This window comes from Ptychodera flava (genome assembly GCF_041260155.1).
Source record: "Ptychodera flava strain L36383 chromosome 3 unlocalized genomic scaffold, AS_Pfla_20210202 Scaffold_25__1_contigs__length_14229661_pilon, whole genome shotgun sequence".
NCBI lineage: Eukaryota > Metazoa > Hemichordata > Enteropneusta > Ptychoderidae > Ptychodera > Ptychodera flava.
The window spans coordinates 10,330,651-10,354,953 of record NW_027248279.1 but is presented as its reverse complement, the minus strand read 5'-3'; the positions used below and the strand labels follow the sequence as shown (position 1 = coordinate 10,354,953).

Genomic DNA, 24,303 nt, shown 5'->3' with positions numbered 1-24,303 from the left:
TCTACACTCAGCCTGAACCCAAAAAGTATACCAAGGTCAACATTTCTGGTACTGTAAAGCAGCGATATTTATTGTTTACAAATGCATTAAAGATACATTAAAATCATTGGATTTGCAACTTACTACAAACGGTCTACTGTTTATAGTTCATTCCAGACGCCCTTTTCAGCGAATTAAAGTTTTCAATAAACGGAGCAACATCTCCTTCCTTCAAATAGTAAAGGTACAGTCCCGTGTTGAAAGACAAATCGATTCTTTCAAAAGTCAAAAAGGATAAAATAAGAAATGGAATAACCAAACATTACAGCATTTTATTGATATAGCTATATAAATTTAATATCCTGGAAAAAATAAAATGCGAGCATTAAAATATTTAGAAAGTAAGAGAGTATGTTAAGGGGGCCCTTGTGATTAATGCACGCAAGGAGTGGCTAACTGATACGCAAGCATACACACAACTGTTGAGATAACAATTCAAAAAGTGAAATAATATATAAAATCGGCGGTTATAGAAGAGACTTTTTGCATTCTCTTTGATATCACTATTAAACCTGTACAAACGCCATCCAATCACAAAACACGCCTGCTACTTGTTAAAAAACTCCAGATGGCAAAAGTAATGGTCGGAGGGATTTTATGAACTAATTTTTGTACTTCGACTTCTAAACTAACAGGAGAAATCCCAGCATGATTGAAATCAGCAGAGGACAGCCCAATAGATTGGACACGCCGTTCCCAACTTTACCGGCGACTGGTTTTGTCGCTGTTCCGGGTTCCACGTTTGTGGTGGTAGCCGCTTTGATGGGCTTGGAATATTCAGTGACTGGCTTGAGATATTTTGTTGTGGGCTTTTTGTCTTGCTCCTTGCCGGACTGTGTACTCAGCTTGTCCACTGTTTTAGTTGAAAGTTGAACAGCTTCCGTTGTGTGTAGTCCATCGGTTTGTTTTATGTACGGCTCAGTGAGTCGCTCCGTGGCTCGCTTCGCAGAATCACCAGTCAATGGTTGAGCAGTTGTATCAACAGATGGCTCATCGACTGAGTCTGTAGATGCCTTCGCTATCGCCTCTGTTGCCGCTTCGATGGTTCGTTCCGTCGATGGACCAGCTGTAGGTCGTGCTGTTGGCTCTATATCTACCGTTCTCTCTGCCGTCGAATGAACAATCGGCTGTTCGGTCGGCATTCCCTCCGTTTCCGTTGAAAGTACCACAAGTCGAGTGATTCTTTGACGAGTTTGCTCTGATAATATCTGACATTGCAGGTGTAATCTCCATCGTCGTCTTCGGTGACATTTGCTATTCTCAGTGAACCTGTATCCACGATTGCATACCTGTATTGTGTCAAATTACAAAAGATGTTATTGGTAAGGTGTTAGAAAAAGCATTGCTTGTCTCCGTTATTAAGCACTTAGCAAGTAGGGCAAGTCTATCGGGAACACTTTCTCTAATTTTTATTGCAGCGTGACCCATGAATAAACTGGCAAAATGTGTGATATAGAAGTAACTGTAATGTACCTGTTATTAAGAAGTGTTGGTCTGCCGTTAGGCATAGCCTTGGATGCCAAGCTTGAACTTGATCCGTCATCAAGAATCTTCTTCCATTCCAAAGTCAATGCCAGGGCTCCAGCTGGCACGCCAGAGTAAGAACAGTGCAATATGGTCGAAGCGTCTCCTAGCTGGGAACTCTGCTGATCACGTACATCAATGGTCAATGACGTGACAAAACCCAGGACTGCAAACACAAGAGTTAGAGTAATGACAGTGTCAATTGTTGTAGACCAATGAAAATTACGATGTCAATGTCAGTACATTCATGAAGTTAAAGAGTCAACGTCTGTATATCAATGAAAACTGCAGAGTCAATGTCTCAGTACATCAATGAAATTAAAGAGTCAATCTACATAAATAGATTACACAGAATATAAAACCAAAAAACACAAGGGGCTTTTTGACAGAAATTACAAGCATCGGAATCGATTGGGATGGAAGAAAGCGATAGATTTTTGATAAATGCCATTAGTCAGAAGTATTTCCAATCCGAGATGCTATAAACTTGCCCTAAATTTCAAATAAACGTCTTAGAACATACATTACCATGGCATCATTTTACCACGCTAAGTAAGCTTGGTACTTTGAAAAGCTACGCAAAGCCTAGCGAGTTCAGCCCGCACATATCACCTATGTACATGTTTGGACACACACTCAAGCTTCTAAAATTACAGGAAATAATACAGCTACGCCTAGCATCAGCAGTGATATATTTTGGAATGTTTCGTCCCATTCTTGTGTTGGCATATAGTAGGTAGCGTTTGATGAGCCAGCCCGGTTTCGAAGCTTCAATTGTTCTCAACAGAGACCAATGCATCGCTTATAACATAAACCTGAGCAAATATTTGTCATGATAGGCATCACTGCCACCGCCCTTAAAACTGATGTATCTTTTTTCCGGCTCTCAAGTTGTACTCAATTTTTTGTATTTAATTATCTTTAATCCTTTTTCATGAAATCCATTATCTTAAAACTTCGTAGATCGATGAATAGACAGAATTTATTCTTCAAATAATTAACTTCATCCGTATCAGTTTCACTACAATCCTTATACTCTGCAAAATATTGACGTGATTCACATAAAAATGTCTTGGTATCATCTTTTGTGCGTATACTTTATTCGCGATACCCTCAATGGTATCAGAAACTGCTTCAACAGATAGATTTACGAAAACTTCGCTTTTCAGTTTTGACTGATTCTGATCTTTAGTGAAGAGTACTAATATACCTCTCATGCTACGATGTGGCACATTAACAGTTTCATTTATAAATGTGTCAGATTCATTAAATGGCATTGTTCTAAAGTATTGCACATGTTCGTATAGAAAAAGTTTTTTTTCATTTTGTAATACCCGGCCGTACCTCGCCAATATCATTTTCACTGACAATTATTAGGGAGTCGAGCGTAAGCGTAATTTCCCGTTCGATATGACTACCTAACGCTGATGGATAGGTAACCCCATGGCCTGTTATGAAGGTATGAGTCAGTCGAATAGCATATTTCGTATTATATACCTCATGAAGTAAATTATCATCAGCGCCGTTAAGATCTGCATCGGCCGCACCGCTTCTTAATTTTCTCAGATTCTCGTTCTGAATTCCATAACGTATCATGTTTGTTCTCTTCGTTTTATGATTGTAGAGATCACGATAACATCATTCAATAAAGTTATAATTTCTCAGATCGAGAAGTCTCTGTCTCTCGAATTTTTCAACCATGCACTTGTGTCACGGAGACACATAGCTTGCATTGTTCATCACAGGATTACATTTCGAGCCAGTCCGTCTTGGATTTTGAGGGTTGACTTGGGCAGGGATGTTAAAAAAAGAGATGTTTGGGGTTGAGATGACTGTGACTTGGTCACCTTGTCCCAAACTACTGTACCAAGCCTTGCTTGCATATGGCTGTCATAGTTGCATATGGCTGTCATAGTTTCACTGGTTTACACTCTAATATATTTTACAGATTAATAGAGATATTGCCGATATTTATAAATGAGAAATGTAACACTATGAGGACCATGCAACTATTATGCCAAAGCCTATTTACTCCGTCAAATTATTTCCACCATATTCAAACATATTCTGAAATAATTTTGTCAGTTAAAAAAACGAAGAGAATATATTATCTGTTCGGCAGGACAGGGATTCACTGGTAGGAGAGTCAGGGAATTGTTCAGCCACAACGCACAGAGGTGTGTGCATGATTTAACCATGGAGATGAATAAGTAAGGGAATATCTTTTTCCCAAAACAGATTTTACTCAATTGCCGTAATGTGCTTTAGACTGTGTCAACATCAGACCATATTAATGCCTCGAGTCATACAGTCTGCACAATGTGTAGACCTTGATCACGAGATTTTATTGACAAAGTTATCTGTTTATGGTTTGTCTGATTGTACCAATAACTGGTTTCGTTCTTTCAAATTGACAAATCGCCAACAAGTCGTTGACTATATGGGTACCCTTTCTGTTAAACAATACGTCACTGTTGGCGTTCCACAAGGTTCAATTTGAGGCCAACTTTTATACATGACTTTTATTAATGACATGTCTCTATTCGTTGACTCATCTACTTTGCATATGAATGCAGATGACCAGACACTGATGGCGAAGGTAAAATGCATTAGATATGTTAATGATGAGATATTTCTCCAATGTCGAATTGGATATCTGCAAATCATATGCGTATTAATGCTATAAAACTGGTATCTGCTAAAGTGCGGGCTGCGGGTTGCGGGTTGCGGGCTGCGGGCTGCGGGTTTTTAGAATTATGGCTAGATTTCTAATATATGTAATATGGCATTTAGTATATAAGAAATAAAACCTTTAGAAGGTGTCTATTATCAATAATCATGATCAGGTCTATCGTACAGTATCCCTTTTCCTGCCAAGTCCATATTTCAACATCAGGTCAAGATGGTTAAAATTAATGAAACACAACATATTCCATATTGTGTATTTTAACATAATACTGTACATTTGAAGGCTGTTGAAAACATATATGCTGTAAAATTGATTTTTTGGACTAAAGATGCTATAACAGACCAAACCAAGTGGGTGAAAATACGTCATGTTTCTGAAAAAAAATCAAAATCTGCTAAACTAAAAGCGGCGATTCCGAGGACCAATTTATTTGTTCCGAGCTGCCTGGCCATTACAAATAATTTGGGATCTGAAATCACTTTTCTTTCTTGCCATGGATGTGAGTGAGAAATAATACCAGACTGACAAAAAAAATTCGCGCCTCGGAAATGTCGCCACTTATCGCGGAATGAAAATTGTTACATTTCTAGTATCAGGCCATAGGAAGTAAATTCTTTGTAATGCATCTATACAACACATACAGAAAATTAAACAATGCCTACTTAAATGCAATGTGTAAGGAAAGATTTGACTTAAAAAAGCGTAGAAGTGTTGTGTATTTAAATGCCGTGTATTTTTCATGAAATCTTTAAAAAGAAAAAGACGTACGACAATGGACTTAGCTTACTTTGCCGTTTCGGTTCAACCGAGGTCACGACCACAGAGAACGACATTCCGCTAACATTTTCAGCGAGAATTTCAGCGGGAAAAACACGTCGGTGCGATCTAATAGGAATGTTTTTGGATGAGTTTGTGTTCTGCAGCTCTCAATAATTGTGTATCTCCTAATATCATGAACATATTCTATGACTTGCACCTGCAGCATGATAGTCGCTCCATATGCATTTGATCCAGTGTGACTATGAAAAGTTTCCTAGGACTATTATCGTGTTCACCACAATAAAATAATTTTAAACGGCATTTAAAACGATTCTGAAAATTGTGCTTTTATCGGCGGTTGAACGAATCTGAAGTGTGAGAAGGGCATGGCATTCTATGAAAAAGTAACAAATTATTAGGCGTGTCGAGTTTCAACGAACTGAAGTTCATCTCCCAGTTCATCTGTGCTGTCAACGATCCGAAACTTACTTTTAAACTATCTATCCTAATCATAACATAGAAAGTTAATATAGCGAGTTGTTGTGAAATCTGTCTTGTGTTCATATTATAACTCATCCGTGTTCAGTCATATCATTTCGAAAGCTTCGATCTGCAGTGCGCTGTGCAACGGCGAATGTTGGATGGGAAATTGACTATTCTGACGTTGGTGGCGCTTTACCAGATGTAAGCTGAAATAACGGCATTATTCAAGAAGTTCACGGCTTTTATTCCATAAACAAATACATCTAGATACTCTTTTAGCATTCATTCTAACTACTAGCGAAAATGATACCGAAAATCACGCATTTTTTATGCCCGCAACCAGCAGCCCGCAGCCCGCAACCCGCAAAATAGCGCATCCGTATAAAACTAAGTGTCTTTTGATAAGGGACTGGACACAAATTACAGGGGGGGTGGGCCGGTGTTTTTTGGGGGTGGGTCGCCATTTTTCGCGCAAGCATTTTTGAAGGGTCATAAAATTTTGTGCAAGCCTATGGGGGAGGGTCACCTTTTTTCATGCATCAAAGCTGAAATTGCATGTGCACGTTATGGAATACTGAAAAAAGAAAAAATACCTCCTGGCACTTTCATTTTCTGCCATTACCATTTTCGGCGCGCCCTTCGGGTGCAAATTTCAGGTATAATAAACAATGTATTGATGATCCAAGCAGCCACATTGATTTAAGTTGTCATGATTTCTACTTATTCAACACTATTGTGCATAACTGTCCCCTATAATGACTCTTTCAATAACAATTTGGGAGATAACTTATTTGACACCATTCTCCCATTGACAATACATTGGGTATAGGTCGGTGTCAAACGTTCATGTCGCTGTATGTACATTTTTTAATTTTTGAGGACATTGACAGAATACAAACTGTTCAGAATAGTGCATAGTGTCATCAATAACAACTGGAAGCTTCAGGTCGAACAACTTTTGAATAACAATTTAGGATCAGATAACCTATGAGTTATTTGTAGTTTCCTCATAGCCTACAATGTATAGTGAATCAACATTTTGGTGAAATTCCAAAATCAAATTTCTTGCACAACCATGGACTTGAAACCACTCTAGTCTAATCATGAATATTAATACTAATAATTAGGTGTGCATAAATGCACAGGTTTACCAAGTTTTGTATTGGAAAAAAAATTATTCATAGTTTCATCATAGACTGCCATGTATAGTGAATGGACATTTCAGTGAAATTCCAAAATCAAATTTCTTGCACACCCATTGACTTGAAACTACTCTAGTCTAATCATGAACATTAATACCAATAATCAAGTGTACATAAATGCACAGATTTTCCTATTTTTGTATTGGAAAAAATTATTCATAGTTTCATCATAGACTGCCATGTATAGTAAATCGACATTTAAGTGATATGCCAAAATCAAATTTCTTGCACAACCATTGACTTGAAGCCACTCTAGTCTAATCATGAACATTAGAACCAATAATTGAGTGTACATAAATGCACAGATTTACCTATTTTTGTATTGGAAAAAAATTATTCATAGGGTTTCACCATAGACTGCCATGTATAGTGAATCAACATTTCGGTGAAATTCCAAAATCAAATTTCTTGCACACACATGGACTTGTAACCACTCTAGTCTAATCAAGAACATAAATATCAATAATCAAGCATACATAAATACACAGATTTGCCAAGTTTTGTATTTAAAAAAAATTATTCATAGTTTCTTCATAGACTACAATGTATAATGGATCCACATTTCATGCGAAATTCCAAAAACAAAGTTATTGTACACAGATGCACGTGTTACCACCCTCTTCTAATCAAACACAATTATGTCAATTATTCAGGGTCATATATACACAAATAGTGCATATTTTTAATTCTGAATTTTTTTTTTTACAGTTTTGTCACAGACATCCATGTATAGTGGATCAACATTTTATGCGAAATTCCAAAAACAAAGTTATATTGTACACAGATGCACATTTTACCACCCTCTTCTAATCAAGCACAATTATGTCAATTATTCAGGGTCCATATATGCACAAATAGTGCAAATTTTTAATTCTGAAAATTTTTTGACAGTTTTGTCATAGACTCCCATGTATAGTTTTGTCATAGACTCCCATGTATAGTGGATCAACATTTTGACAGAAATTCCAAAATCAAATATCTTGTTCACATGTGCACTTGTAAACAACCCATGCTAATCAAGTATATCTATATCAGTTATTGAACATCTGTATATGAACAGATATAGCTAGTTTTATACTGGAAAATACACGTTCGTAGTTTTCTTATAGTCGACTACATGTAAAGTGAATCAACATTATCGATAAAATCTAAAAATTACATTTTTTGTACAGGCATGCACTTTTTACCTGCCACTTCAAGCAAAGTACATTTACATGAATAACACACATATGATTTGATATTTTTTGGACAACGCGTAATATCGGCCACATTTTGCCTTTCTTTCGGGAGGGCGACTTAAAAAGTATAGCAAGTCAGAAGGGGGTCTTTAACACATTGCGGGGTTTTTTAGGGGGTATTGAGTAACAGGGGAGGGTCACTTATTTTCAAGCACGGAAAGGGGGAGGGTCACTAATTTTTGTGCATGAACTTTTGAAGGGTCACTATTTTTACGCAGCAGTTTTTCGAAAAACACCGGCCCACCCCCCCCCCTGTAATTTATGTCCAGTCCCTAACAACCCACCATAATATGCTAAAGTTGAACACAAGTGGACAATGTCTTTATTTAGGACCGAGTTGGAACGAGGGTTCAGGAGCCAAGCCTCAACAGAAACTCGAAAAATGAAAGTTTCAGAACGCGAGCGTGCACAGTTGATTCTCGTTGATATCGCGATTACACAGCGAACTTGAAGAATTTTACTCGAAAAACGCTCAAGAAGAACTTTTAAAAATTATGTTGTTGTTACATCGCCGTCGCTGCTTATACAGACTCTCCATTTGAGGGTTCATCGAGCTGCACCAAACTAAAATTTAACAATCAAAATCGATCTCCATCCGAAGACTCTCAATCAAGAGTTCGAAATTTGCGTGCACTCAACAATGTTACGCAGCGCGCAGGTCTTCTTGTTGAGAATGTAAACCTTGGGTCCAGCCGATCAGATTACCAGATTCCAGTTAAGCATATTATAATTAAAGTTTCTAAGGCCGGCCGGGGCAGCGGACGACAGTTCAGAGGCACTCGCGTGCATGGCTGTCGTCGCGTGCACGTTGCAGAGCAGCGCAGCCACCGTGCTCATGTACACGGCAGTCATAGCAACATCCTCCACCGCACTTCGAACACGCGTTACGGTAAATACGCACGCGGTGCCACGTTGGAGAATGACCCAGTATATGTGTGAAATAAATCATAATCGATCAGGTGAACCAGCGGAATATGACTGTTTCTATCCCTTTTGTATTGATTATATTTCTGGTGAGGCTTAAGGTTCCAAGATAAGAAATTGACCTTTTAATCTAACAATTCTCTAGTGGTTAATACGCTCAGAACCCGTAAATTATATATTTTCTGAAAGCCTAGATATAGGGAAACATGTTGTTTACCACAGTTAACTTGGTTCAAATTACTGGGTGCGGATGTCGGTTTAATTTCACACGTTTCTACTGGTATTAATAAGATATTTTTATTTCAATGCGGTCGTTATAATTGCATAATAAGTCATTCTCATAGAAACATTACTTCATAAATTGCTGAGTAAATAAAAGACACAGCATATTAAGTTTGGAAAAACTCTGAATTTAAGTGAGACAAATTAATCACCTCACCATAATTAAGTATAAGTAAAGCAGGAAAGATAAAATAAAAACAACATAACAATAAACATGATAAAAGTAGAAGCTAAAAGATGGGGATGGAAGGGAAAGACAAAAATGAAGAAATGGCGGGAAGTCAACTGAATATGATGGGAACTAACCAGTACAAGCCCGGTGAGGGCTCCCTCACACACCAGATACCCTCTAAGCAATAGACGATTTTCCGCTGATTGCGAGATCTCGCGAGACTTTAATACATCCCGTAGAAACAGGTTTCCAGCTTAGTAATACAAGTCAAACTTTGTATGGAACTAGAAAAAGTGCAGAACTGAGCAAAGGTTGCAACTTCATATATTTTATGCAGTGTTTAACGTAATTAGCGACTTGTCCTGTTTTACGCAGTTTGTCCTGTGTTGCGAGAACGCGTCCACTGCGAACCACATATTCTCGCGATATCTCGGAATGTCACGCGCGGTTCGGAACATGGTCTATTGAACACATTTACCCGCAAGCAAATTTTACACACTTCAACCTTATTACAATACACCTATCAATGTTTTCCGTCGGGAGGAGGACGTTGCAACAGGGGGAATTGATCGCATATCGTGTCCCGGCAGAGGGGACTTTGATCGCTACGGTATGCCAGACAGGGAGGGGGGATTTGAAAAATGTCGCAAAATAGTAACTTTTGCTTTGCGACGTTTTATATGTACGAACATTTACTAGTAAACACCTATTGCCTGGTCGTGAGGGCTATAGCGCCCGTCTATTACCCCGAGGGACCGTGTGTTACCAGAAACACATCGCTATTCCCCGAGGCCGTAGGCCGAGGGTATAGCACCAGAAACACATCGCTATTCCCGAGGCCGTAGGCCGAGGGTATAGCGATGTGTTTCTGGTAAGACACGGCCACGAGGGGTAATAGACGAGCGCTATAGCCCGAATAAAGACCAGGCTATAGGTGTTTTATAACACACCACTTGCTCATGTTGTATTGTTATATAGTTTTTAATGTGTTTTGATATTTTGTACCGCAACAATCCAATGTGACAAGTTTACTGGGCGATGTTTCCACAGCGGTTTCAGTTGTACGTGGTACCACTTTCTTTCAAAAAATATTCTAAGCATACCTAGCGACATCCTTAGTTGCACTTTAATCTTTTCCGTCGATGAGCTGTTCAAGTTCCTACATACGCTGTTGGAATGTTAGAAAATGGAAAATCTGTTTTAGAGAATGTGTCGTCACCTATCCCGGACGCACATCACGTTCTAGTCACCCGCCATTGTTGCAAAGCTGCAGACGACACTACGGTCACGTGACCGGGCACTTTCCCTAGGGAATAGCTTTTCAAAAATACCCTCTGACGTCATTTTTTTTCGATTCAGTTGGGACTAGACGTATCTATTTTCTCGTCACGTGACTTATTCTGGCGAATCGCGACACGTAATGAACATGTGGCGTGTTATAAAATCCCCTAGCCCTTCGATCGACGGGCATAGCACCGTGAAGTTGATAAAATTATGCTTGCAATGTTCTGTTCAGTTCAGTATGAATTGCATCTCGGCATACAGATTCTTGCAATTGAATGGATGGATTTGGGTGCAACAAAATGTGACACAATATTATCTTAATACTCGTCTTGTGTGTGTTCTCCTGGCAATTTTATCGTATCGGTGTCAATCCTGACAATGACGACAACACCCTATCACTTCACAAGTTCGACTAGTTCTATACTTCGACCGATTCGGAATTTACAAGTACGCAAATGTACATCCAGCCCTTCATTCTCACGACATCAAACTGAATCCATTTTCTTGGCTTTGATTTCATTTGAAGCGTTCAAAACATAGACGGTTCATAGAAAAGTTATGCTACCGCAGCAAGATTTCATCGGAAAAATACGCATGACAAACGCCGATCTCATATTCTGTGAGTTTTGCATGTCTGTCGTAAAATGCTACATGTCGAAGCAATTTGCAGCCCTTCTCTCGGCCTCAGGGAGTACACAGGGCGGATCACGCACATCGACGTAACTGTTATGATAAAAATAGCTTTGTTTTATGAAATTTAAACCTGTCAATATGTCGCGATAACAATTGGCCTTGTGAACTTTGGTTGAAAGCAACGAGCGAGCAGGATGTTTCAGCGGTCCACCAACAAACGCAGCGAAACGTCAACTTGATCGACTTTCGACAGCAGAACAACTGAGCTGCCGTCTAAATGTAGTCCTTGTATCGGGTGTAGTTCAAAACCATGGAGGTAAAATTACATACCTCCATCTTTGATAGCACTGTCCTCTCAGTACGTTTTTGTCTGAATGTCAATTTATCTAATATGTATACCGTATACTATTTTGAAAAGATATGTATGAAAAAATCAAGAAAAAGTTACGATACTTGTCCTTTTAAAAGTATAAGCTTAATGTTATCTGTTTCTTCATGAATGCAACAGAGGACACATTTTAGGTATATTTATTGTCTGGAAAAATGTTGAAAGTGATCCACATATCACATCAAAATACATACCAGGTATTTTCTCCCTTCTCTATTACATTAAAATAGAAAGGCCTTATAGGGTTTATATCCTTCGTAAATACAACAGAGACTACATTTAAGCATATTTATTGTTTTGTAAAAATGTTGAAAGTGATCCACATATCATATCAAAATACATACCAGGTATTTTCTCCTTCTTTATTATATTACAAAAAAAAAGACATAGTGTTTATATAAAAAGTTTATACACTCTGCTTACTGTTTTCAGGGTACTAATGAAGTCATTCTCCTACCACTCGCACAGCTAATTTCAACCGAGCTATTTTCATCTTGCCAGCTATTTTCAAGTCCAATACCCCGGGCGTTGTATGTGTACCATTGTACACAGTCATGTAGAGAAAATTATCCTCACATAGAAAGTTACGGTTTAAATTTGTGTTGAGACAAATTTTCTCGCTTTCATCGTCCACACGTGGCCAGTGCATGCGGAGTCTGTTATTTCCATTATATTATCAAACGAACCCAAGAAAACCGTCAAAATTTGAGAAAATTTCCCAAACGAACGACAACTGGGTCCCAGAACTGAGCAAAACGCAACGCACTGTCACGCGCACTGTAAAATTTTTGCAAATCCGGAGATGTTTTCAAAAAAAGTATCTCAAATTGGCCCACAAGTGCTCTATTGTATTTTGTGATTGATTACGATTTACGTTTGAGCTGTAAAGTTACGATACTTTGAGTTGTTTAACTTATTATTCATATCACGGGCATGTAAACAGACCATTACTGTGTATTTCTGGTCAGTCACGTGCTTCAGCTCGACCAATCAAAATGCGACGGGCGGGGCATGGTAATATAATTTATCAGTATTCCCCATTATTACAAAATGAACACCAATTCCTAGCTACGCCTTGTTCATTTCTGTTCCAAAGCCACTCAATGTCAATGCATAGTCCCTTTGAGGCTAATGTGATCTCTCATGTCTGGCCGTACATTAGACCCGGGGAAGGGCGTTAATCCCTTGCAGACAAACAAACAAGTAACACGAATGGTTTACCTTCTATCGTTTGTGAAACCCCGGGCTCGAAAAGGTCAGGGATTGGGATTAACTAAAGTCTTGAGAAGCATATGAGGGGTTTCTATCTTTTGTTTTCCTCTCAAATTGCAGTAGTTGTATAAATATATCGCTAGGTTTTTTGATTAATCTGACCAGACACTAATTCGAATCTGTGTTTAATTTATTTTGTCTAGAAGGCCATGAAGACGAGTCGTCGTGTGCTTCTGAATGATGACAAGAGGACTCTATTAAATAGATTTCCTCCTGAACTATGATGTAAGATGAAGAAGAGGAGGGTGGATTTGTCATCTTGAGGTCCCCTGCTTGAATAGCAAACCCGTTGAATGAACTTTTTTATGTACATTGGATGCCTGTCTGAGAGAAAATGTTTATTTTAATTTTTTTTGAAAAAAAAGACATGTAAGAGAAAGGCATTCATTCTACTCATTGCATCACAAACCTGTGAGGAAATATTCAGTAGATCCTATCTTATTAATGCATTATGACCGCCCTCTTTTCACTAAAACCGCTGTCGAATCAAAGTTATCAAATAGCTGATTGTCTGTTGGCCCTCCACCTGTCCCTCCACAATTGACTTCTTTTAAAACCTTGTCAATTAAATTGTTGTGAACTTTGGTATACAGGTAATCTTCTCTCAAACCACTTGATGTTCATTTACTTTGAAATTTAGTAGGCAGGTTCCTAAAGCCAAACAACCGAGTAAGATTGATCAAATTATGGTGAAATTTGCATGTAATTGTATTTCGTTACAAGTTTTGCCCTTTATATCTTCTGAGACACCACTGGTCTGATTGCTTTGGAATTTGGTACGCAGATTCCCTCGGGTGATCTAAGTAAGATGTATTCAAATTGTGATGAAATTTGTATCTTCTCATATATGTTTTTCGCCACAGATTTGTATTGTATGCCAATATCACACGAATTCCTGTCAACACAACATAGCCTGTTTTCATTCCAAACAAAAAAAGACATGTGCAACACTAGAATCAGAAATATTTCCAAAGGGTCTGTGCAGTGTTTCAAATATCTGCGCAATATACAACTATTTTGAAATATTGTTTAGTTCTAATGGCTCTTTTTACTATGTTGTGTATTTATTTGTTAAAACCTGGCCTAAAAGCTATTGGTGAAATGAAATTCTAAATATCTCTTTGCAAATATTTGCTTTGTAAAATGTTTGTTGAAATGTGTTTGAAAAGTGATACTGATTCTGACTACTTAGTGGAAATATAGATAACTTTTAACCCAGATGCCTCACATAATTTCAATATCAAGTCATCATGTAGATCATCCAGTTTAAAATGGGGTATAATGTTTTGATTTGTAGCAGTACTCAAGTACTGTCCTCAGCTCGAGAAATGAAAAACTGTGCCTTGTAGATTGGTACACGCCTCCGGTGGGCTTTCATTGATTCAGTGGCTAAAATTATTCCGTGAAAATCCAGTATTGTTCACTGCCATTAATCTAAAATCAAATATGAATAATTACAGATGCCATACAGAACTGTATTAACCTCAATTTATGTAAATCCTGAAAAATAAGCAGGAATCGCTGCTAGCATATTGGCTGGAAATACACGTAAATACAAATGCAGTCCTTTATTAAGAGTAAACATATGCAAATACAGGAGATGTGTTTGCCTTGTATCAATTGTGAATATATCAGTAGTGCATATACAGGTAATTATTACATGCCTTGATGTGAGTGCAAATCAGTGCTTTAAGCGGTGTTTATTGGCTTTTAGGTGGAATTTTATACACGTTTCTACTCAGTTAAAAGGCGATCGGTAATCACGTGATTACGGGTCTTTAAATACAGACAAATTATAATATGCTCTCTCGCTCTCTTCATATATATATATATATATATATTATATATACAGTGTTGTCCTTAGAGGCCGGGTGCCGGGTAAATAACCCGGCTGTTCTGCATTTTTTCCCGGCTACTTTTAACGTCATTAGATTGTTTTATAGACCTGTAATTTCGGGATTGCACTGCCAGCTGTTAGACGGCACACGCGTACGATTAGCAAGACCCCTTTCCCCGCATGGAACTGCACAAACATAAAACAGTTTCTAAATACCCGTTTGTGGCTTTTTGAGCCCGATCTTTTATTTGTTAAATAGTGTGATTGGCTGATGGACGCGCCTATGGTGCTGTCTTTGTTACGAGCAGTGCAATTGGTTTGATTAGTATGAAGGTCATCTTAGGTCATGATTTTTAAGGTAGAACGCACCTCGGGGACAGACATTCGGACTCTCAAACTTTTACAATTCTCTTCTGATATACGGCATGTGGGGATTCATTTTAAAGCTCTTGGTAAAAGAAAACTTTTCACCGGCTTAGTTTCTCCATAGAGTTAACACAGGGATGGCGGCCATTTTGAATTTCTAATATCGGTAAATCTTGGGTAATTTGTTTCTCTAGTACCAAAATTTGCATGGTGACCCCCTGTTTTCATTCTTGATTTTGAAAGAGAATGATTGAAAGATTCCTTGAGGAAAGTTTGAGCAAAAGTTTAAGCCTTTCACTTTCGAGGTGCATACTACCTTAACGATGGCGTCAAAAAGAAATGTAGCGTCGGCCACTGGCACCTTGCCGATGGAATATTTTACCCGAAGAAAGCCCGTTCGAAAGGTATACTTGATTCCAAAAATATATTTAGTTTATGTATGAAAAACTTCAATTTCGCTGAATTTGTGAGAAAAAAGCGCCGAAAAGATGTGATTTTGATCGACGATTCGAAGTTCATGAGACTGAGAGTTTTCCGCCGCCGCGCTGGCTGCCAACGTCACGGTCACTACGAGTATGATCTTCTCAACAAATCAAGTTATTCTAAGAGCAATACCGACGCATTTTCTAGATTTAAAAAAATGAGCTAGAACTGATTTTTTTTAGAAGCAACTGTTTATTTAAATAGGTATTTTTTTTCGTTCATTATTTTTATGTACTAGAATCCACGGTGACAGGCATGTGTGTTGCCCACCGTTGCCGACCGGCGCATCATCGTCACGGCTCACGGCTGATCCCCTGTTGCTTAAGACAACAGAACAACACGTCGTGGATTCCGGCATGGGTTCAATTTCACTACGCTTCTCCATGTTCTCCATGTTGGGTTGCCCGATAGTGTCCTTCGATGGACCCTCTGAATCACTTTTTTTCACGGACTCGTGGAGCAAATTTGAAAGAAATAGAGTTGTTTCCTTCCGACGCCTTGCTGCATATCTGCTTTGATCAAATTTGGGGACAGCGAAACGCGATGATCGTGCGCGATTTGTGCATTTAATTTGTTGCAACATTTCTGTCAATCACGCACTTTGTGTCATAAGTTTCAGAAACTATCGCTAGCCTGAAAATTAGCAACTGACATGGTAACGTGCCTCTGACTCGACGATGCCGATTTTTCAGACTACACTCAGAGAATCCGAAACTTTCGACATAAAATGAGTGACTGATAGAAATGTTGCAACAAATTTAATGTTAAGCGGGCTCTCATCTCGTCTTGATGTCGCCTAAGCTCAGTCGCGGAGAGTGCTTTCGCAACCGTTTGCGTATAGAAAACTCATAACAATGAAAAAATGCGTAGAGACTCAATCCAATGCGTAATATTATTACGCATTGGATCGACTCTCTACGCATTTTTTCATTGTTATGAGTTTTCTATATACGCATTTTTTTTCATTAATGCGAACAATGTTACAGTGAATTATCTTACCGATGTTTTTCTTAAGAAAAACGAATGTGTAGAATAGAATGAGTTTGATGGTTAGCGGAAACTACTATGTGGTAATGAAGAATGGGAAATGAGCAATGAAATGAGCAGACAGCGGGTGATTTAAGATTAAATGTTACATCTTCACTGAAAATAAAACCATAAGTGTGTCATAAATAATACAAACAAAACAAAATCATGTTTGTTTGTTTTGTTGTATGTGAGCCACGTCTAAGACACACAACAAAACTACTGTTTCAGTCTCAGCTAAATGTCACCTCAGATGCCACCAGAGAACACCATTTCCACTCCAAAATTTCATTTTTTGCCTTGCGAGAGGGGGGACACCCCGTCTCGCGCTCTCTCCCCCCCCCCCCCTCGTTCGCTACGCTCACTCGCCGCTCGATCGCTTCGCCTCCTCGCAGTCCACCCGTCTACTTTCTTAAATTACCCGGCTACTTTTAAATATAAGGACAACACTGTATATATATATATATATATATATATATATATATATATATATATATATATATATATTATATATATATATATCATAGCAAAGCTCATAGCGGAGCTCTCTCAATGGATTTTGTTGCTGATTCTTTCGTATAGATTTCAACATTTATTTTACTTTTTACTAAGAATAGATAACATGCGAGCGCGGGCGCCATGCATTCCCAAACAGAGAAGAAGCTAGAATAATTCTCACGTCCCCAGTGCGCTGGGAGTGTGAGAACACCAGTGTGAGATCAATTTGTTCACACACTGTTTTGTTGCGCGAACGAACACCTCGTATATGAAACGTATGTTGATTGGTCAATTCTGCTCAGCGCCTAGTTCTCTGTACGAATTATTTGATGAATAGAACATCGCGTAATGTACAACTGGCACTATAGCAGACAGACGACTGAACCGCAGAGTGAACAGGTTGTTCTAGATTTGAGTACGGTCAGCGTCGGCAACAAATACACGGAGGATGACCGCTTTTATGTTGTAACGGGAGAATGCAGGCCATTATAAACCTATCGGCTGTTTACGCTCGTCGACATATTTTCTGGAGAAGAACTGACTTGACAGTGATACAGTTAGCGAAAGACTTCGATGAGCGAGCCATCCGAGTCTGCACACAAGCAGGCGACAGCGTCCACGCAATGTCATCAACAGATGGCCACCAGAGCTGTTTCGCAATATTTTCCTCAGATGACCTGGGGAATTTTATGGCTGACCAACAAAACAAAATTGTCATATCGGTAATATACATGTTAACGTGTTTGATATGCGCATCAATGAAAGGAACTTCATTTTTCTGTGCGGAATGATACAAATGAAACAAGAGCAATCGAGTGCTGGTTTTTGATAGTATAAACCTACCACAATAAAATGCAATTTTCTAAAGATATTGGAGGGACGTGAGAAAAATAATCCCACATCCCAACGGGTTGGGATGGAATGTCTTACACTCGTGAGACAGAATCCCTGAACTCGTGTGAGACATTCCATCCCAATCCGTTTGGGTGTGGGATTCTATTAATCTCACACACCCCAGGATCCGGGATCAGATTTCTCGCGCGAGTTGGGGATAATGAGTGTGAGACAAAAATATCCCCAACGAGTGTGAGAAATCTGATCCCAGGTCGTCGTGTGTGAGATTCTTTTCTCACATGACCACAAAAATGCGTTAAATTCACTTTGGAAACATTGAATGTTTAACTATATCAGCAACTATCCTACTTCACGGTCATCTAGTACTCCTTGTCAATAACGCAAACTCCGTCCCGAGTTCCACTGCCATTACTTCAACTACTTCTACGGACGAGATGTCCGACAGAAAAAAAATGACTATATGTTCCAAGTGGCCTATGTTTACCACTTCTTTGGAAAATTCGGTTGTCACCAACGACGTACAACGTTATCCAAAAACGTAACCACGCTGTCGTCTGCCACTGTACTCTGACCTGCTTACTTTGTAGTTCCGGTCCGTGTGTTACTGCCGTGCAATTTGACAATATTTTGCGCGTGGAGCTAAAGACTGTTTATCATCAAATCAGAGCTAGGGTAATATCTACTGCAGAGTGTCGTATACGATTTTTGAGAGTGTGGGATCGATTTTTCCCACACCGTCGTGGCTCTTAGTGGCTAGGAATGTGAAAAAATATTACTCCATATTGTTAGAAGTGGTTAAAGCAAGTTACGTTTTTGTACAGAAAAATATTATTCCTGCAGAGCCCTATACTTCATAATATATTTAGCAGCTATGGCTGCAGCAGTAGGAATGACAATTCTCAGGGGTTGTGTTAAGCGCAACAGCATTCACTGGTCGAAACATAATTTGACAAAAACATATTGGAACTGCATGGCAGTGCTCTGATTTACTAGAAAAAATCGACATGATAAGGCCCTTGAAAAAATTGAGCATGACCACAATGTCTGGACAGAAATTAAGAGACACAGATGTGGCCCTCAGAGCAGCAGTTGACGCTTCAGCAATTTACAGTAAAATACTGCCAAAACACAACATCCATGGATGAAATTTGTTCATATCATTAGTAGCTCAATGTGAACAGGATGGTGGTTAATATAACGGTGGGATGAAAATGAAACTGATTCTCCCTAATAACTCTTTGGTATTTATACATTCACCAAATGGGAGCTAAAAAGAGAGTTATTCATATATTAGTAGCCTAACATAATATAAGTTCTCACATACACAGGATGTGACGAAACATTCAAAAATATGTTTACACCGCTGATGCTAGGCGTAGTTTTATTTAGTGTATTTTTAGGAGCTTGTGTATGTGTCCACACATGTGCATAGGTTATAAGTGTGGGTGAACTCGCTAGGCTTCGCGTAGCTTTTCAAAAAAGTATCAAGTTACTTAGGGACTGGACACAAATTACAGGGGGGGTGGGCCGGTGTTTTTTGGGGGTGGGTCGCCATTTTTCGCGCAAGCATTTTTGAAGGGTCATAAAATTTTGTGCAAGCCTATGGGGGAGGGTCACCTTTTTCATGCATCAAAGCTGAAATTGCATGTGCACGTATTAAAGAATATGGAATACTGAAAAAAGAAAACATACCTCCTGGCACTTTCATTTTCTGTCATTTCCATTTTCGGCGCGCCCTTCGGGCGCAAGTTTCAGGGTATAATAAACAATGTATTGATGATTAAAGCAGCCACATTGAATTAAGTTGTCATGATTTCTACTTACCAACTCCTCTATTGTACATATAAACTGTCCCCTATAATGACGCTTTATATAACAATTTGGGAGATCACTTATTTGATATCATTCTCCCATTGACAAATCATTGGTATAGGTCGGTGTCAAATGTTCATGAAGCTGTATGTACATTTTTCATTTTTTGAGAACATTGACAGAATACAAACTATTCAGAATAGTGCAAAATGTCATCAATAACAACTGGAAGCTTCAGGTCTAACAACTTTTGAATAACAATTTAGGATCAGATAACCTATGAGTTATTTGTAGTTTCCTCTTAGCCTACAATGTATAGTGAATCAACATTTCGGTGAAATTCCAAAATCAAATTTCTTGCACAACCATGGACTTGAAACCACTGTAGTCTAGTCATGAACATTAATACTAATAATTAGGTGTTATAAATGCACAGATTTACTTAGTTTTGTATTTAAAAAAAATATTCATAGTTTCATCATAGGCTGCCATGCATAGTGAATGGACATTTCAGTGAAATTCCAAAAACAAATTTCTTGCACAACCATAGACTTGAAACCACTGTAGTCTAGTCATGAACATTAATACTAATAATTAGGTGTACATAAATGCACAGATTTACTTAGTTTTGTATTTAAAAAAAATATTCATAGTTTCATCATAGGCTGCCATGCATAGTGAATGGACATTTCAGTGAAATTCCAAAACAAATTTCTTGCACAACCATAGACTTGAAACCACTGTAGTCTAGTCATGAACATTAATACTAATAATTAGGTGTACATAAATGCACAGATTTACTTAGTTTTGTATTTAAAAAAAATATTCATAGTTTCATCATAGGCTGCCATGCATAGTGAATGGACATTTCAGTGAAATTCCAAAAACAAATTTCTTGCACAACCATAGACTTGAAACCACTGTAGTCTAGTCATGAACATTAATACTAATAATTAGGTGTACATAAATGCACAGATTTACTTAGTTTTGTATTTAAAAAAAAATATTCATAGTTTCATCATAGGCTGCCATGCATAGTGAATGGACATTTCAGTGAAATTCCAAAAACAAATTTCTTGCACAACCATTGACTTGAAACCACTGTAGTCTAGTCATGAACATTAATACTTATAATTAGGTGTACATAAATGCACAGATTTACCTATTTTTGTATTGGAAAAAAAAAATTCATAGTTTCATCATAGGCTGCCATGCATAGTGAATGGACATTTCAGTGAAATTCCAAAAACAAATTTCTTGCACAACCATAGACTTGAAACCACTGTAGTCTAGTCATGAACATTAATACTAATAATTAGGTGTACATAAATGCACAGATTTACCTAGTTTTGTATTGGGAAAAAATATTCATAGTTTCATCATAGGCTGCCATGCATAGTGAATCGACATTATCGATGAAATCTAAAAATTACATTTTTTGTACATGCATGCACTTTTTATCTGCCACTTTAAGCAAAGTACATTTACATGAATTATCACACACATATGATTTGATATTTTTTGGACAAAGCGTTATATCAGCCGCATTTTGCCTTCCTTTTGGGAGGGGACTTCAAAAGTATAGCAAGTCAGAAGGAGGTCTTGAACGCATTGCGGGTTTGTTTGGGGGGTATTGAGTAACAGGGGAGGGTCACTTATTTTCATGCACGGATAAGGGGGAGGGTCACTAATTTTTGTGCATGAACTTTTGAAGGGTCATTATTATTTGAAAACACCGGCCCACCCCCCACCCCCCTGTAATTTATGTCCAGTCCCTTAAGTGGTAAAATGATGGCATGGTAATGTATGTTATAAGACGTTTAGGCAAGTTTCTTGGTAGCATCTCAGATGGGAAATACTTCTTACTAAAAACCTAACCTCTCTCAAGGAAAAGCCTGCCGCACACGAGAGAAATTAATTAGCTGAGCAAAATTTCATTCGAGGCTGTTTGCTCAGCTAGTTTACCCTCGTGTGCGGTCGATTTTTCGTGAGTTTTTGTCCTCGCGAGGCGTTGAGCAAAATATCCAACCTGTTTGATATTTTTGCCTCGCGAGGCAAATTCCTCACCGTGTGCGCCGGAGAAAGTCATTTTCCTCACGTCTTTTTGACTAAAGCGCGCGTGTTGAGATCACATGACAGTGCAAAATGACCGCCCGTAGCCTGCCCCGTAGCATTGAAAACGCAGTCGCTTGCGGTTCAATACATGGCAAATGCCGTCAAAATACATGACAAAAAAGATAGATTGACCTATCTTTCTAATGCGTACAGCAGCCTTCGCCGTGTATTGAACCACAAGCGACTGCGTTTTCAATGCTACGGGCGGTCATTTTGCTTTGTAATGTGATCTCAACACGCGCGTTTGATATTTTGCTCAACGGACAAAAACTCACGAAAAATCGACCGCACACGACGGTAAACTAGCTGAACAAACAGCCTCGAATAAAATTTTGCTCAGCTAATTTCTCTCGTGTGCGGCAGGCTTAACGGTCGGATTCGATGTTGATAACTAGAAAAAAATATTCCCAATTTAATAAACTGATCTCAGATAGGGCAATGAAGAAAGCCTGACGGAAAACCTATTCCCAACTTCTTATTTTTTTTAATAGAGTTACAGCTCGGCAGACAATGAGATCGTTGGTTGGAAAACCCGCCAAGAACACCTTAGAAGAAATTAACGCCAACACATTTTTTTCAAAGGAATATTTCTCATCTAAGATGCGATGACAAGGAAAGCCCTCATATATATTTTCAAAAGCAAAGAATATAATCTTTAATATGGTAGCAATAGTTTATTCGAAGGATGAAGGGATGTATATTTTGGGTAAAACCCTCAATTTCGGTGTTATTGATAAAAATGATTGAAGTGAAAAAACTTGACACCATTTTCTGAAATGTAACATTTCTCTTGAAAGAATAGTAAATGTAGAAAAAAACGACTATTTTATTTTGCATTATCTATCTTATTCTAAAATGGCAAGGTTGAAATACTGACGCTCAAAAAAGTGATTAGAATATGATACACAAAATTAAAATACCTCCTATTCAAAATGTAGGAACTTTATTGCTAAACAACATACTCCTTTTGTTATATAGCATTTAAAGAACATAATGTGGAAATTTCAGAAAATTTAACGCACCCAGAGAGGAGTTGAATTCTTTGAAAATCTTGAAATTGGGAGAAAAGAGGAGATTGGAAATCGTGTGATATGCATACAATTGCATAATTAACACTTATTTATCACATAACTTATGACTGCTTTACAAGCTACAAGGTGAACTCAACTAATACTTTAATCTTTGGTCAACAAATTTATTAAAATTAAAAGAATATCCGAAGAAAAATGTGATTTTTGTGTTGGGTTCAGCGCCCCCTAATCGGAAGATCTAATACGTTGAATAAATCAAATCGACGGCTAGCAACATATTTAATTTGACAAGTATGTGTTAAATGATAAAAGAAAACTTGAGTGATGAAATTCCACATTTTAAAAAGCTGACTTAAATATCCAATAATTTTACCTTGAAAATTACCTTTACTATCTATCACATCATTTTAATTTCATGGCTTTTTGTTTTAGCAAACGATTTTAGATATTGAATGCAGGTATAATATGTATTGCCACTATATACATATGATGAAATGAACACGATTTAAAATGTGTCGAGTTCATGGTACCGAGAAGAGTCTAAGTAAACAACTTTAAAATGGTTGACATTATGTTAAAAAGTCATAAAGTATATAACTTACCTGTCGAAAGAAGAACAATTCTGATCATCGTCTTGAAGAGTTCAGTGTCAAGGCTACTTACAGGATAATTTGCCTGAACCATTCCAACTTTTCTCCTGAACAGGTTGAACCAGTCACACCTTTCTTAATCCTACTGTTCTCAATGTTAATCTCGTCATCTCTTCCCCAGGTTCTTGATTCCGATTGGTCGAAATTGGCTGTTCTGGCCATCATGATCACCCCTTTAAATGATTGGGTAGGTGACTTGGAAAGCGACATTGCAAAGACGTTTACGTATAGGAAAGTTCAGGTCAGGCTACTCTCAGTCTTTTCTAATGTATTAAAACGTAGGCTACTCTCACCTTGGCTAATGCATCATTGGTACAACGTACATGTTCCGTTCTCTCACGTTACCTTGCATCACAATGGAGGGAAACATGGTGGACGGAACACCAATCATCTTACACAGACTTAGATGGCTGCAAATTTTGCCACGACCAAAAACTACATGCACAACAAAAGAAGGGCCCGGCTGGTATCTCTTGCGTCTACGCGCGCTCCAGTCCGCTCTGCGTGGCAGGGCTATAATACGTCTATGGCGTAATCATAGGCGTGCACTCTTTGACTTCTACCGACCGTAGGGCTAATAGCTTACCATAGCGTATCAGTTGATACTGTGTCAGAAAATTAATTTTAAATAAATACTAGTAGTAACCTCTGTGGTTTTACCTTTTGGTCACCCGTACTTAAGTCCACGGAGGTAAAAAGGTTCTCTTCTACCGCAATGGTTAGTCGCTCACTACGATCGTG

General features: G+C 38.3%; 1 protein-coding gene across 1 annotated transcript; it reads right to left on the bottom strand.

Annotated features, from left to right (window-relative positions):
* Positions 1–53: 53 nt before the first annotated feature.
* On the bottom strand, positions 54–24,303 carry LOC139125583 (uncharacterized). The gene is made up of 4 exons (XM_070691684.1): positions 24,223–24,303; positions 23,515–23,735; positions 1,513–1,729; positions 54–1,328 (listed from the first exon to the last, which is right to left on the bottom strand). The coding sequence occupies exons 2-4, from the start codon at positions 23,594–23,596 to the stop codon at positions 1,133–1,135; spliced, it is 495 nt and encodes a 164-aa protein (XP_070547785.1). The 5' UTR covers positions 23,597–23,735; positions 24,223–24,303; the 3' UTR covers positions 54–1,132.